This window comes from Amblyraja radiata, chromosome 5, assembly GCF_010909765.2.
Source record: "Amblyraja radiata isolate CabotCenter1 chromosome 5, sAmbRad1.1.pri, whole genome shotgun sequence".
Lineage (NCBI taxonomy): Eukaryota > Metazoa > Chordata > Chondrichthyes > Rajiformes > Rajidae > Amblyraja > Amblyraja radiata.
In genome coordinates this window covers 80028256-80044442 of record NC_045960.1, presented here as the reverse complement: position 1 = coordinate 80044442, position 16187 = coordinate 80028256, and the positions used below count along the sequence as shown (strand labels likewise).

The 16187-nt window shown below is 41.2% G+C and overlaps 1 protein-coding gene across 6 annotated transcripts in view; it reads left to right on the top strand.

Annotated features, from left to right (window-relative positions):
* The window catches only part of lpin1 (lipin 1), a 121217-nt gene extending 110017 nt beyond the window's left edge, over positions 1–11200 (top strand). For 5 of the 6 annotated variants that reach the window (XM_033021577.1, XM_033021580.1, XM_033021579.1 and 2 more), the window contains 2 exons: positions 3020–3123; positions 9108–11200. In XM_033021577.1, coding sequence (XP_032877468.1) covers positions 3020–3123; positions 9108–9273 — 270 coding nt within the window. In that variant the 3' untranslated portion in view covers positions 9274–11200. Of the gene's footprint in view, positions 1–3019; positions 3124–9090 lie in introns of all 6 variants that reach the window. The other variant, XM_033021581.1, reaches the window with a different exon arrangement.
* Positions 11201–16187: the final 4987 nt, after the last annotated feature.

Below are 16187 nucleotides of genomic sequence, written 5' to 3'. Positions count from 1 at the left end.
TCTTTAACCATGTTTCAAGGCAGAAAGTAAAAAGAGCAGCAAAACCAATTTGCTCTTACTTAATTTTGTAAGTTGACAGCACAGTGGGAGGCCATTCAGTCCATCACCAGCTTCCTGGCCTAAAAAAGTGCAACTGCACTGATCCCACTTTCTAGCTTTTGGTCCATTACCTTAAGTTGGTGCTTATCCATATTTATTTAAGATCTGCCTTTTTATTTTGCTAGGCAGTACATCAGGGTTAAGGATGACTTGATTCCAATCCAGAACTGTGGGTTCAGAGATGGCCGATGAGACCAAGAGGGAACCTGCAGATTCTGCTATGGGATGGAGGGTAGGGGTGGGCAGTGAGGGTGTGGGTATGAGGTGCTTGACAATGTGAGCAGGTGCATGGTTGGGACGTATTCAGGTCTTGTACTCCATCTGTTTCTCGCTGGGCTTCCAACAAAGGGGCCCAAGATTCTCGGTACCATCTCGGATGTGGCTGCTCCTTGTGGAATGGTCATGGGCCAGGGATTTCAGCCAGTCAGTGAGAAGGTCACACTTTCTTAAGGAAGCTTTGGGAAACCAAATTTGAGAAGGATTCCTCACAGATCCTGTTGATGGAGTCAAAAAAGATTATCTATAATTATTTAATATCTATTTTTTTTAATTGGGTAAGTGTCCTCCACCCTTTTCCATATTATTTGGGTTACTTTTAATTTCCTCAGCTTCCTTCTATTATTTTCCTTTAGTCATGCACATTAATTCCACACCAGCAGAAACCTTGTCATAGGTGACGTAATATCATGAGGGGGAACAGACAGGGCCAATGCACACAGCCTTTATCCCAGGATTGGGGAATAGAGGGCATCGGTTTAAGTTGAGAGGGGAAAGATCTAGTTGGAACTTGAAGGGCAGTTTTTCCATAAAGAACGGGATACTTATATGGAACGAAATGCCAGACAAAGTAGTTAAGGCAGGTACAATAATATTTTAAAATGATTTGGATAGGAACATAGGAAAGGTTTAGAGGGATATGAGACAAACGTGGGAAACTGGGGCCAGTGTATATGAGCATCTAGCTTAGCATGAAGGAGTTGGGGTGAAGAGCCTGTTTTCGTGCTGCATGACTTGACTATAAGTGCAACATTGCAAGAAAGACAGATAAATATGTTGGACACTGAATCAGGCTTGCTTGACAAGAGCTTAAATCAGTGCTGCCATGTCACTAACTTTTTTGCAAGGGAACAGTGAAACTGGTACTGTTTTTGTTTACCAATTTAATTTTCATACCAAAGTGTGTATCACACTTTTTCGTTCTATACTTTAAATCTTTGCCTACTGCTTTAAACTGCCTCCATGTTTTTGTAGACTCCTTTCATTTTCCTTGTTGTTTATTTTCCTATTTAACTATATCATAAATAAACTTGGATTTGATTCCTTCATCTAAATAAATGGCAAAGGTCAATTGTGTTTCAGCAACTGGGCCTTGGGTGGTATAGTGCAGAGGCAGCCCCACGCCACCTTCTGCCAAATTGTCACTGATTTTAACTGTCTCTGACTTTGGGACATTAAATAATTAAAGAGTTTTGTGAGTACTGATTTTTTTTTTTAAGATGCCTGCCTCTGTCTCCAAATCTGTAGTGCTTGAACAACTTTGGTGACCAGTGCCCGGTCCTCCCACCCTCCCATCCACCCACCCTCGGGCTCCTCCTCCTCCTCCCCTTTTCCTTCTTTCTTTCCCCACCCCCCATCAGTCTGAAGAAGGGTTTCGGCCCGAAACGTCGCCTACCCTACGTTGGGTTTGACCTGTGCCAGGTGTCTGGGCAGCTGTTTTTACCAGGTGATGCTCTAAAATCCCAACTAGACTTCCCTTCTGTTGGACTCTGGGTTTCAGCAGCGAACAGCAGTGACACATTTGGATCATCAAATTTGGTAGCAAGTCCCAGACTTACAGCTCGCACACAAATCCTAGACTGACTTCACTTTGAATGGCTGACTGCCCCAGCCCCAGTTGGAATAATTTGGTCAAATGGCTCAATTGAGAAATGTATCTTTCTATTTTGATTAACATATATGAGTGTAGATTCATCATAGAATTGGCTATTTTAATATCAGCAAGTATTTGAATTGAAGATGTGAGGTTCCAGAGAACATTTATAGAATGCTGCCTTGGTAGAGTATTTAAGACCTAATCGTTTGCCATATTTTTTTTAATACCTTAAAATAGACTTTTTAATTCTCATCATAATTTTTTGTTTGTCTGCTGTATTCATAACAATTCTTGTGTGGCAAATCATCAGTCAGCAGCTTTTCTATAAATTCCTTTGCAAATTTATAACAGATAATCTAATGTAATAAAATTAGCAATCTCAATTTTTTTAAAACACACAAATCTTTAGGGATTCCCAGCATCTAAAAATATGCCGTTGCTACTTATTTAAGCGGTGAGAATGATGGGTGAGATTCCTTACTGAGGTGTTGTTCACACAGTTTTTAATTGTGTGTACCAGGTGCTTGGCTGCATGCTGTAGCATTTGTGCAGTGTGCTTTGCCTGTTCTGAATCAACCCATCACTATCAGACTTGCTTTTGTCTCCAAGGACAGGTGCCAAGGAAGGAACATGACTCCAGTGGAGTGAGAGCATCTAGCTACCACCTTAAGCAATTGCTCCCAATTGTTTACGGTGGTAGCGAGATGCTCTCTGCAACTAATTTAGTCTGGGAACATCCCCTCAGTATCATGAGGGAGAACCATAAAAAACAAAAAAAATTGTTTGGATATTGGTCAAACCTTCATGCCTTATTAGTGGTTAAATGCTTCAGATTTTGTTTTAAGTCTATTACTTATCGCACCTATTTGTAAAATCATTTCTTACCCCACCCCAACCCACAGACTGTTGTGAATTAATAAATTCCCGCGGGTAATAAAAAATACCAGAAACATTATCGATTTCTGAACTGAGTTTCAGATGTATAGTGGATTACATTATATATGAGCTGACACTGTAAACATTGTTTTTTTTCCCCCCTTCTTACAGGATGTTTACTCTTATAAACAAGTTGGTGTCCCAATAAACAGAATTTTTACAGTCAATCCTAAAGGTGAACTAATACAGGAACATGCAAAAACCAATGTTTCATCGTAAGTACACCTTCATTTCCTAAATTATTAGAGGCATATCTTGTTTTCTCAGAATTTACTTAAATACAATGCTTGGCATGGAATTTGGTGCATTTAATGCATTTCTTGATGCTTGGAAGTATTATCTCCTTCCTTAGGTTTTGTTTTTATAGTTGAACAACACTGAATCGCCCCCTTTGGGCCAATACATCCCTGCTGTTTATCCACCAGCCATCCATACAAATCCAATTTACCTGCACTTGGTTCGTAGCCTGTTTTGCCTTGGCAATTCAAATGCTCGTCTAGATACTTAAATAATGGAGATTTCTCTGCCTCAACCCCCCTCCCCTCAGGCAGTGGGTTCCAGTACAAATTAACCCTGAGTGGGGAAAAAAATGTCTCCCAAATAATCTGCTCTTGTTTTAAACAGCTCGGTTATGTGGAAACGTTATTCATAATCCTCTCATCAGCTTCCCTCCCAGACCTCTCTGTGCCCAGCCTCTCTTCTTAACTGAAATATACCATCCCAAGCACATCCTTGTGAATCTCTGCATCCTCTCCAGTTTAATCACACCCTCCCTATACTGCGGGGATCAGAATTGCACACAATATTCTAGCTGTAGTCTAAACAACAATTTATAAAGTTGCACTTGTATTCTTGGCCCAGTTAACAAAGGCAAGTATCCTATTTGCTAACTGTGCTGCCACCTTCAGGAATCTTTGGGCCTGTATACCAGAGTCATTCTGATCCTCAATACTGCCTCAATACCTCTTTGTTAGTCCTCCCAAAACAAGAGCGGAACTCACTATTAAAACATGGAGGGGACGGGGGACACAATTTTTTGGCGGACACACACACACACACACACACACACACACACACACACACACACACACACACACACACACACACACGCGCGCAAGGCTTCGGAGGCTCAATCCAGCGCTAAATGCAGCTCAACTGTGCCTGTCTCACCGGGTTAACTACAGCCCTGTCTGGACTGACGGGATACCAGCGCTGCTTCTCCGCGATATTTCCCGCAAGCCCAGGCAGGTTAACCTGGCGGGGATGTCCCCCACCTCTCAAAATATGGGGGGGGGACATGTCCCCTCTGGCCCCCCCGGTTTTCCGCCCGTCCCAAAACATGTCATTTTACACTTACCAGGATTAAACTCCTCTGCCATTGCTCTGCCCATCTTTCCAACTAACCAATTATTGTCCTTTAGTCTAAGCCTACTCACCCCACAATCACAAACCACCAATTTCCATGACATTTAATCATACAATGAGGAAGGGATTCAAATACTCATCTAGACACTTAAATGTTGTCAGTGACCTAGCTTCCATCAGCCTTTCAAGCAATGTACACCAGATTCCTACCACTCACTGTGTGAATAAGATCCCCTCCCCCCCCTTATCATCCCTTACCCTAAATTATGTCCTCTAGTTTTTTTTCTATCTCCAAAGGAAAAGTTTCTTGTAATCTATCCTATCTATATATCTGTCATAATTTTGCATAGCTTAATTAATAGACAATAGGTACAAGAGAGTGCCATTCGGCCCTTTGAGCCAGCACTGCCATTCACTGTGATCATGGCTGATCATCCACAATCAGTATCCCGTTCCGTCCTTCACCCCATATCCCTATCTTTCCGCTATCTTTAAGAGTTCTATCTAATTCTCTTGAAAGCATCCAGAGAATTGGCCTCCACTGCCTTCTGAAGCAGAGAGTTCCACAGATTCACAACTCTGGGTGAAGTTATTTTTCCTCATCTGCGTTCTAAATGGCCTACCCCTAATTCTTAAACTGTGGCCCCTGGTTCTGGACCCCCAACTTCGGGAACATGTTTCCTGCCTCTAGCATCTCCAAACCATTAATAATCTTATATGTTTCAATAAGATTCCCTCTCATCCTTCTAAATTCCAGTGCATACAAGCCCAGTCGCTCCATTCTATCAATAATAGACAATGATAACCATTTACAAGTTTAATGCGATATATTGGTAAAGCTTGGGTTTTACTGTTTTAGAAACATAGACAATAGGTATAGGAGTAGGCCATTTAGCTCTTCGAGCCAGCACCACCATTCAATGTGATCATGGCTGATCATCCACAATCAGTACCCTGTTCCTGCCTTCTCCCCATATCCCCTGACTGCGCTATCTTTAAGAGCCCTACCTAGCTCTCTCTTGAAAGTATCCGGAGAACAGGCCTCCACTGCCTTCTGAGGCAGAGAATTCCACAGACACACAACTCTGTGTGAAAAAGTGTTTCCTCATCTCCGTTCTAAATGGCTTACCCCTATCAACATATGACAGTCCCGCAATTCCTGGGAATTAACCTTGTGAACCTACACTGCACTCCCTCAACAACAAGAATGTCCTTCCCCAAATTTGGAGACCAAAACTGCACACTATACTCCAGGTGTGGTCTCACTAGGGCCCTGTACAACTGCAGAAGGGTCTCTTTGCTCCTATACTCAACTCCTCTTGTTATGAAGGCCAACATGTTTTTTTTCACTGCATGCTGTACCTGCATTCTTACTTTCACTGACTGACAAAACAAGGACCCCGAGATCTCATTGTACTTCCCCTTTTCCCAACTTGATACCATTCAGATAAAAATCTGCCTTCCTGTTTTTGAAACCAAAGTGGATAACCTCACATTTATCCACATTAAACTGTATCTGCTCACTCACTCACTCACCCAACCTCTCCAAGTCACCCTGCACCCTCCTTACAGTTCACACTGCCACCCAGCTTTGTGTCATCTGCAAATTTGCTAATGTTACTTTTAATCCCTTCATCTAAATCATTAATGAATATTCTAAATAGCTGCGGTCCCAGCATCGAGCCTTGCGGTACCCCACTAGTCACTGCCTGCCATTCGGAAAGGGACCCGTAAATCCCTACTTTGTTTCCTGTCTGCCAACCAATTTTCCATCCATGTCAGTACCCTACCCCCAATACCATGTGCTCTAATTTTACCCACTAATCTCCTATGTGGGACCATATCAAAGGCTTTCTAAAAGTCCAGGTACACCACACCCACTAGCTCTCCCTTGTCAATTTTCCTAGTTACCTCCTCAAAAAATTCCAGAAGATTACATAGTCAAGCATGATTTCCCCTTCGTAAATCCATGCTGACTTGGACCGATCCTGTTACTGCCATCCAAATGTGCCGCTGTTTCATCTTTTATAATTGACTCCAGGATCTTCCCCACCACCGATGTCAGGCTAACTGGTCTATAATACCCTGTTTTCTCTCTCCCGTCTTTCTTAAAAAGTGGGTTAACATTAGCTACCCTCCAATCCACAGGAACTGATCCTGAATCTATAGAACATTGGAAAATGATCACCAATGCGTCCACGATATCTAGAGCCACTTCCTTAAGTACCCTGGGATGCAGACCATCAGTACGCAGGGGATTTATCAGCCTTCAGTCCCATCAGTCTACCCAACACCATTTCCTGTTGAATGTGAATTTATTTTAGTTCCTCTGTCACCCTAGGTCCTCTGGCCACTAATACATCTGGGAGATTGTTTGTGTCTTCCTTTTAGTTATCTTCTGTTGCTATTCAAAAGTTCCCCAATCCTCTGGCTTCCCGCTCATCTTTGCTATGTTATACTTCTCTTTTATTTTTATAGTGTCCTTGACTTCACTCGTCAGCCACGGTCATCCCTTACTCCCCTTAGAATCTTGCTTCCTCTTTGGAATGAACTGATCCTGCACCTTCTGTATTCCCAGAAATACCTGTCATTGTTGTTCCACTGTCATCCCTGCTAGGGTATCTTTCCAGACCTTGAAATCTTGTTATTTCTCCTTTGAATGCTTTCCACCTTACAGTAGTGAATTTACCTGCAAGCAGGTGCTTCCAATCTACTTTTGCCAGGTCCTCCCTTATGTTAATGAAATTGGCCTTCCCCCAATTAAGACCTTTATTTGTAGTCCATCCTCATCCTTTTCCATAAGCACGTTAAAATATTCAAAGTTAGGCTCACTATCTCCAAAATGTTCCTGCACTGTCCCTCCCTCCACTTGACCAGTTACATTCTCCAAGACAAGGTCCAGCAATGTTCCTTTGATCATTGGTCTATCTACATACTGCATCAAAAAAACTCCCCAGGGCGCATGTCAAAAATTCTGTGCCATTAATGTTAAGGCAAACCAGTTAATACAAGTGTGCTTGAAATTCCCAGTTACAATAACCCTATCCTTCTGCATCTCCCACCTGTGATCATACCTCCTATATATCACAAATAGGAAGGGTGCTGGCATTGACCCTCCTGCATTAGACCAAGAGACCCAGGCTTCCAATCACAAAAATAGCCTACCACTATCACCTGTCTTTGATTACAGGGTAATTTTGGATACAATGTTAACTTGCTTTGAATCTTATGGGCTCAATCACTTGGTCCAGTCTCCCAAGTGGGATCCTGTCAAAGCCTTGCTGAATTTATATGTATTACAAAAAACTGCATTACCTTCATCTTCACCACCTCTTCGAAAAAATTCAATCAAATTGGTTAGATATGATCTTTCCCATGTAAAGCTATGCTATCTGATTTACCCCTGTAAATTAATCCTATCCCTCACCTTTTCCAATAACTTCCCTACCACAAAGAGTTGCAAGCCTGTATTTATCTGATTTATCCCACCTGCTTTTGAATAAAAGTATCACAGTTGTTGTCATACAGTCATCTGGCACCTCTTCTTGGACAGTGAAGATTTAAGGGGCTCAGCCTTCCCCTTTGTTTCTCTTAGCAGCCCGAGACATCTCATCAGGCCCTGAGATTTGTTCAGCAGTAAACAAAAATAAATCTGTAATCTCTTTTCTTTTTAATGAGAATAGTTGTGGAATTTCACTGTTCCCCTCCCTGAATTCTCAAAATTAAATATCCTCCTCCTAACTGAATACAGACGGCAACCATTCATCCCAGGTCTTCCGAGCATGCCCTAGCTTCTTTCAGATTGATCCTTTTGCTCCCCTCGTTTAATATATATAAAATGCTTTGGGATTTTTCTTAACCATGTATTTTTAGTTATTTTTCATGGTCCATCTTTGCCTTCCAATTTATTTATACTTTCTCTCTTCCTGTTGTGTCTTACCTATTTTCGGTTCTCTATGCTTGTGATTTGCTTCCTCTTTATCCTTGATATTCAGGATTCCTTGGCATTGCTGTCCCTACCTTTCACCCTCATGGAATGCATTGGCCTTGAATTTGATCTCTTTCACTTTTAAATAACTCCCAGTCTACCTTTACCAGTTCATGCTGTATGGCATTGAAATTTTCCTTCCCCCAAATAATGACCTTAATTTCCAAACATCCATATCTCTTTCCATATTTACTTTGAAACTTTGGGTTTTGGCCACTACCTCTCTTAACTATCACCTCTCCCACTGACACATCAAGGACTTATCTGGGTACATTCCCTATGATTTGATCCAGTACCATCCCTTCGCTAGCAAGACAATTTATATACCTACAAATTTATATCTCGCTGTACCACAAAACTGCGTTATCCCTTTGCTGCCTTTTGGCCCCACGCTGCCCATTTTGTCTTATGCTACCTATGCTGCCCTCTGTTCTCAGAACACTAGGCAAACTTTGACTTATGTTATTTTGGAGTTTCATACTTCCAGTACTAGTTAACTGACAACAAATCCTATAACAGATACAGCCAGCACGAATGAAGACATCTATGTGGAAATTTGTCCTTGATTAATAACTCTCTACAATATTGTGGCAGATGTGGTTCTTCAATGTCATTGTATTAAGGGGTGAAACATCAGAAGTAAAGTACAACATTAAATTGCTGTTAGATAAGCAATTGCAGATATATCTTCCTGTTGTGTTTTACTGAGCCATGGGACACATCAATTGGGATATAACGTTGCATATTAAGAAATTGTTTGAGAATACGTTGATAATTCTCCTGCTTGTAAATATATGTAGTGCAGTAATGTATTCAATTTCTCATGCAGAACTGTGTGTTTTCCAGTTACGTAAGGCTGAGTGAAATAGTTGACCACGTGTTCCCTCTACTGAAGCGAGAACAATCCTCTGACTTTCCTTGTTCGGACATCTACAGCCAATTCGCATACTGGAGAGAGCAGCTACCTGCTGTGGAAAACCGGGACCTTCAAGCTTCCCCGAGTTTAACATGAAAGCATCATGAATTGGTTTTTGTAGCTTAAAGGAAGGCAGGCAGACAGATAGGCAACGTTCTCACTGTTTTACGCTGTCATTTCCTCTTCCCCTGGCTTTATGGAAGCAGGGGAGTTCCTATGCTGTCACTGAGCATTTTACTCCATTCGTTGTTAAGAATCTTGCAGAGTGAAGTCATTTGGAGATGAGTTGCATCTTAAGCACCAGTTTTTATTTTGTAAAAGAAGTTGTTTAAGTTATTGACATTTTTGTACCATCTGGTCTATTGCTATCACAGTTACTTTAAGATCATTCTCCTCATTTAATCATTTATCATTGTGGAAATAACAGTGTTGCACTCAAATTTACTATTTATTTTTCTCAACAAACAGAACCATGATTATTTATAGAATGCATTTTTAATAATTAGTTTGAGACACTTACTTTTGATCCGGCTCACAAGATGCTTCAGTAAACATTGTTTCAAAGACTGAACTAGCTTAATCATTTGTCTTCACCAGATGTTTTTCACCCACCACCCCCACACACATCTACCTCTTTTCCTCTCCTGAGGGCAGTGACTCCAGCTGGCCTATAGTTCTGCAGCTGGAAGCTGTGGTTTACAACTGCACCAATTTTCTCATCCACCACTCTACGTACATTCACTTTGTCAGGAATAATATTTCACAAGCAAGTGCAGGAGCAGCTGAAGTCGGCTTTAGCCTGCTTCAGCATAGGATGTCCATTGAAACCGGAAAATTTTGTTGGTAGATAGTTACTTGATTAAAATGAGGATAAATGATTTTTGCATTTTAATTTATAAGTAGTTTTTGCATATACTAATGCATAGGATTTAACTTTCTGCAGAAAATATAATGAATAGGCGATGCTTCTCATATGTTCTTAAATGCAATACAGATACATATCTTGCAAATATTTTTGTAATTATGGCAAAATAGTTGTAATACAGATCTATATTTTCTAAAAGCAGAGTATATAGATGCTGGAAATCTGAAATAAAAATAAAAATGATGGAAACTCAGCAGATCAGGCAACATCCATGGCATCTGAGAAACAGTAAACATTTCAAAATGATGACCGTCAGATACCCAATGAAGATCAATGTCATGAAATGTCCACCATTTCTCTCTTCACTGATGTGATCTAATTTGCTGATCACTTCCTGCATTTGAGTGTCTTTAAGCATATCTTTCCTGGATGGCTATAGATTCAGTTTATGATAGTGTTTTGGGATTGTTGCCCTTATTGCAGCCTGTAATTCAGGGTATCTTGGAAGAATACAATCAAGGGTCTTGTTCCCAGGCCTGTCCAAGGACTGCACTGTGGAACGTGGTTGGAGGAGTTGATGTAATTCACTCAACCGTCTTGTTTAGTAAATAAGCAACAGACCCAAGTAGTAGATCTGTAAATGAATTTGGCTGTTTAAAGAGAGAAATTTTAAATTGGAAAGGATAATCTTTCAGTGAGCTTGCTACATAATTTGACTGATTCTCTTTTCACATTGATTATTTTAAGAACTCTTTGAACTCCAATATGGAACTACCTAATCATTTGTAAGGGGGATGCGAGTTATAAAATGAATCCACAAATGACATTTGGCTTGGCTCTAGAATAGTATTAAAAATCAGAATATTTCCTATGCTCTTTCATATATGCTGATATTGTCACAATTTGGAAATCGCGGTTCTTGTGATGCATGCAAGGTTATGACCGTGGGCTTTATAACTGTGACTAACATGGGAAAAGTTGGGCCCCGAGCTTAATGCAGAGGGTATTTTCTTTCTATGAAAGATAAATAATTGAAGCTTTGTTTTCAAATCTATTGTTCTGCTACATTTATGAAAACTATCACAACTCCTGTGTACTGAATTGCAGTGTTGCTGGAGATAAATAAAAATTTCAATAAATACAGATCATTATACTATTGAACTGCGTATGTTACTAGTTTTTACCTATAGCTTATCTATATTTAGGATCTGTTTGGGGAATTCTAAATTAAAAGACCTTGTACAAGGTCACGGTAAAATGAGATGAGTTTTTAATATGCCCAATGAGGAAGATGATGAGGCAAAGAGGTTTGGGTAAATGGAGGGAAAGGGATCTTTTGTGGGCTGGAGTCACAAACTAAATTGTCAGTTCTGCCAATTTATTGAGATTACTGCATGGCATTTATGAATGCAGTTTTACTTTTTCGTAAAAGCAATTATGAAATGAATACCTTTAAGGAAGATTAGTGAGGCAGTAGACAGGATTTAAAGGGTTCAATTGATAGGCAAAGGAACTGAGAGAGGCACAAGAGAAATCAAATATTCCTACTTGAATAGCTACATACTACAATGAATCTAAATTATTCATGGCTCAGCGATAGATAATTAAAGATTAAGATCATGAAAGAACACTTTTTATCCACCACTGTTATTCATGGTAATGTTCTGTGAGATCTATTTTGGGCATAAGGTATTCTACTGTTGTTGGAACTTTGAATCTGAAAGAGATTCAGATAGAGTCAAAGAGTGATACAGTGTGGAAACAGGCCCTTCGGCTCAACTTGCCCATACCGGCCAACATGCCCCAGGTACAGTAGCCCTACCAGCCCACGTTTGATCTATACCCCTCCAAACCTGTCTTATCCAGATATTAATCTTTTGAGGAAGATTTGAGGGTGTAATTAGACTAGCTGCAAATCAATAAGCATATACAGAACAATTAAAGATGGCGGTGGCACGACAGGTCGCTGCGCCCCTCTAGATCAAAACGGTGCTAATTTGTGTCTTATTCGTGATGATAACCGTGTTCAAGAAGTCACCAACCTGCATCACACTGACCTGGGAACTGTCGGAGTACAAGTATACCACCGAAGTTCACTCCTGGAACATAAAAACACAGCCCGGCAGCGACACTACAGGAGAGATTATTAACCGAACTACAGGCCCTCGGCTTGTTACAAAAACCATCTAACCCACCTACTGACAAAGGCCGGGGGAGGAGGCACCGAAAACGGTGTGAGAGGAGGCAGAAACGGGGCAACAGAGTGGGTGTCCGTGCAAGGCTGAGAGCTAATGCTAGCCGGCCGGCCGGCTCTCCTGTCTATCCTACTCTCCAACGTCCGCTCCCTAGAAAACAAACTGGACTACATCCAACTACAGAGGACTACTCAGCGAGAGACTAGGGACTGCTGTGTCTGTGTTTTTACAGAGACATGGCTCAACGATCGAGTCCCGGCCGCGGTCATTCAGCTATCCGGGGTAGCCTCGCACTGAGCCGACAGAGACCCATCACTGTGGTAAGACTCGAGGCAGTGGCCTGTGTGTTTACATCAACACTGACTGGTGCAACAACTCTGTCTTAGTCTCCAAGTTCTGTTCATTGCTGGTGGAGTACGCGATTGTGAGATGTAGACCTTTTTATTTGCCACGGGAGTTTACCACTGTGCTCATTGTAGCTGTTTACATCCCCCCCCCAGTGCTAATGCTAAGGAAGTGCTAGCTGTACTGTATGGTGCAATATGCAATCTACAAAACACACACCCAGAAGGACTGTTTATCGTTGCAGGAGATTTCAACCATGCAAATCTCAAAACTGTGCTTCCTAAATTTTACCAGCATGTGCAACGTGCTAGATCTTGTTTACACCAATATGCCCGGCGCATACAAGGCGGAGCCCCGCCCCACCTCGGATACTCAGACCACATCTCTGTCATGCTGATTCCAGCATACAGACCGCTTGTCAGATGCTCTAGACCAGCTAAGAAACAGGTGAAGACCTGGCCAGCAGGAGCCATCTCTGCTCTCCAGGACTGTTTTGAGTGCACTGACTGGCACATGTTTAAGGAGGCAGCAACCACCGGCGGCACCACTGACACGGCATCAGTGACTGGTTACATCAGTAAGTGCACTGATGACATTACTGACACCAAGCTCATCACCACACGCCCCAACCGTAAGCCATGGATGGCTTCAGAGGTACGTGCGCTGCTGAGAGCCCGAGACACGGCCTTCAGAGCAGGCGATAAGGAGGCCCTGAGAACAACGAGGGCCAAACTGTCCCGGGTCATCAGGGAAGCAAAGCGAGCACATGCCCGGAAAATCCACGGCCACTTCAGTGACAGCGAGTCCTTGTGTTCTATGTAGCACTGAGGTTCTAGGGAAAAGCTATCTCATTGCACTGTGTACTGTGTAATGACAATAAACCATCTTGAATTTTGAATTATTACAAATGGGCTCTGCATAATCAATATTGTGTTGTAGTTCAAAACAAACACGTCATAATTCATCACGTCAGCGAGTCACCACTGCTGACTCAAATAACACAACCATTAATAAAGAAGGACAAACGGAACTGCAAATGCTGGTTTACAAAAAATACACAAAGTGCTGGAGTAACTCAGTGGGCCAGGCAACATCTCTGGAAAACATGGACAGGTGATGTTTTGGGTTGGGACTCTTATTCAGACTGATTGTGATTGGGGGGAGGAGGAAGAGAGGAGTGATAGGTGGCTGCAGGTGAGGGTTTTTTTTTTGATATGCAAAAACCAAATAGTGCGACATTAAGGATAGAAGCGGTGCGAATTGTGAAGCCAGTAGAGGATATAATAGGGGTAGAGGGGAAAGGGGAGAAATCATAAGATCATGTGATAGGAGCAGAATTAGGCCATTCGGCCCATCAAGTCTACACCACCATTTAATCATGGTTGATCTATCTCTCCCTCCTAACCCCATTCTCCTGCCTTCTCCCCATAACCCCTGACACCCGTACTAATCAAGAATTTATCTATCTCTGCCTTAAAAATATCCATTGGGCTCCAGAGCCTTCTGTGGCAAAGAATTCCACAGGTTCACCACCATCTGAAGAGATTTCTCCTCATCTTCTTTCTAAAGGAACGTCCTTTAGTTCTGAGGCTATGACCACTAGTTCTGGACTCTCCCACTAGTGGAAACATCCTCCCCACATCCACTCTATCCAAGCCTGGTGGAGCACATGGAGCAAGGGGGCAGGGTTAGTGGGTTAATTGCCTTAAGTTGGTGAATTTAACTTCATACCGTTAGGTCGTAAAGTATTAATAAACTCAGTATTACTTTTACACTTTCACCTTGAGGGTCTTTGACTGCCGTAACATTTTGAAACAAAATTCTAGTTAATAGGATTTAATTTAACTTGCTCAGCAGAACCTATTGGTAAAGGGCATGGGTCTATTTTATACCTGCCTAATATTACTCTCCATGAAGGTTGAATTACCAAATGTTTAACATTTGTATATAGCCAGATGGAGGCCAAACATTTTTCATATAGCCCCCTTTAAGCATGTATCAATGTCCTATATTTAAAAAAAAATTAACACAGGGTATGCTTTTAAAAAAAACGATATGCAGGAAAGCTGGAATGATGTTGTAGTGTGTCTACGTTGTGATGGCAGAATAGTCTCATTAATCAGCTTCCGTCCAGTGGACTGAGCTAATATCTCGTATTGGCATTGGTTTATTTTGTCACGTGTACCGTGATACAATGAAATCTTAGTTTGCTCGCTTTCAGCCTAATTATACCAAGAGTATAATCATGCCATGTACAAGTACAGCAGGTAGTGCAAAGAGAAAAAAGAGTAAGAATATAATGTTACAATGTGAAAGCTTTACAGATGAAGAGTGCAAATTAAAAAAAGTGCAAGGTCTGCAATGAGGGTGGCCGGGAGATCATAACTATATCATTGAAAGACAAATTTGAATCCTGTCAGGTCAACTGGGGACTCTCTTGCTTAGTACTCCTCGGGCCCTACCATTGATTTAGTCACCAACTTTTGTGTCATCTGCAAACTTACTGAATTCTCCAACTATAATGTCACTGCTTACTGTGGATATAGATGAGAAGCATTTAAGACCTCATCTACATCCATGCATAGATTGCCTCTTGTTCCCTAATGAGGCTACCCTGGTGCCCTAAACATACTTGTGTTTTGGCATTTTCCTTAATCATGTCCACTAGTGATATTGCTTTCTGCCTCTCTGTCCACTTTATTTCCTTAAGTAACTTTATATACTATTGAAAGGCAACTAATGTTTTGGAATATTTTAATGGAAGCTGATAAAATGTTGCAGGGAAAATGCAGTCATTCAAAGGCAAAGGATTAAAGTTTTGTGATTGTACGTCAAAACGTCTTTATTGGTCCTCGTTGAGGTCTATTGGTCCGAGGTTTATGCAAATGAACCCTGAGTACTGTCTAAAAGATACGCCAGTGTTGACATATGTACACAATGTTATTGTGAAGTCAGATGGAAACTCCAGCTATTCCAATAAATATGTTTAAGTTGAAAAAGAGACAATCAAAATCTTAATGTCCAGTCTTCTTATAGCCAGCCCTAAAACAATGATGAAGAACTGGGAGACAGCAGCCACTGACATTTAGCATTTAGGATTATGTTGTAAATCAGTAGATTATAATAATTAATATCAATGGATTACCTCACTGATTTTTTTTAAACTGGACTCAGAAATTCTGTTGGATTTTATTTAGTGACACATGTGTTACCTCTTTTGGGTCACAGTCATTTTTCATTTAACTGCTGATATGATCTTGATGCCATGTCTTCAGCGGTGTAATTCTGGCTAGAACCTTCTGACTAGCTAGTGCCAAATAAAAGTGCAAAGCCAAGGATTTTCAGCTTCTTTGAACAATGCCGCAAACTGAGCGATGGGTCAGAAAAATAAACTGCATTCTTTCAGCTTTGACCACTTACGTTATTTGCATTTACATTAAATTCAGGGCATTTTTTCTGTAATAAATTAGAACAAAACGACTATTGTCAGTTTCATTTCGATCTCTTTTCTGATTCATAAAATATGCCACCAGGCTTAATTATGTAGACTTTTATGAATTTATAAAATAAAGTGTCCTGTTTAGGATGTGTACATCCCAGGAAAA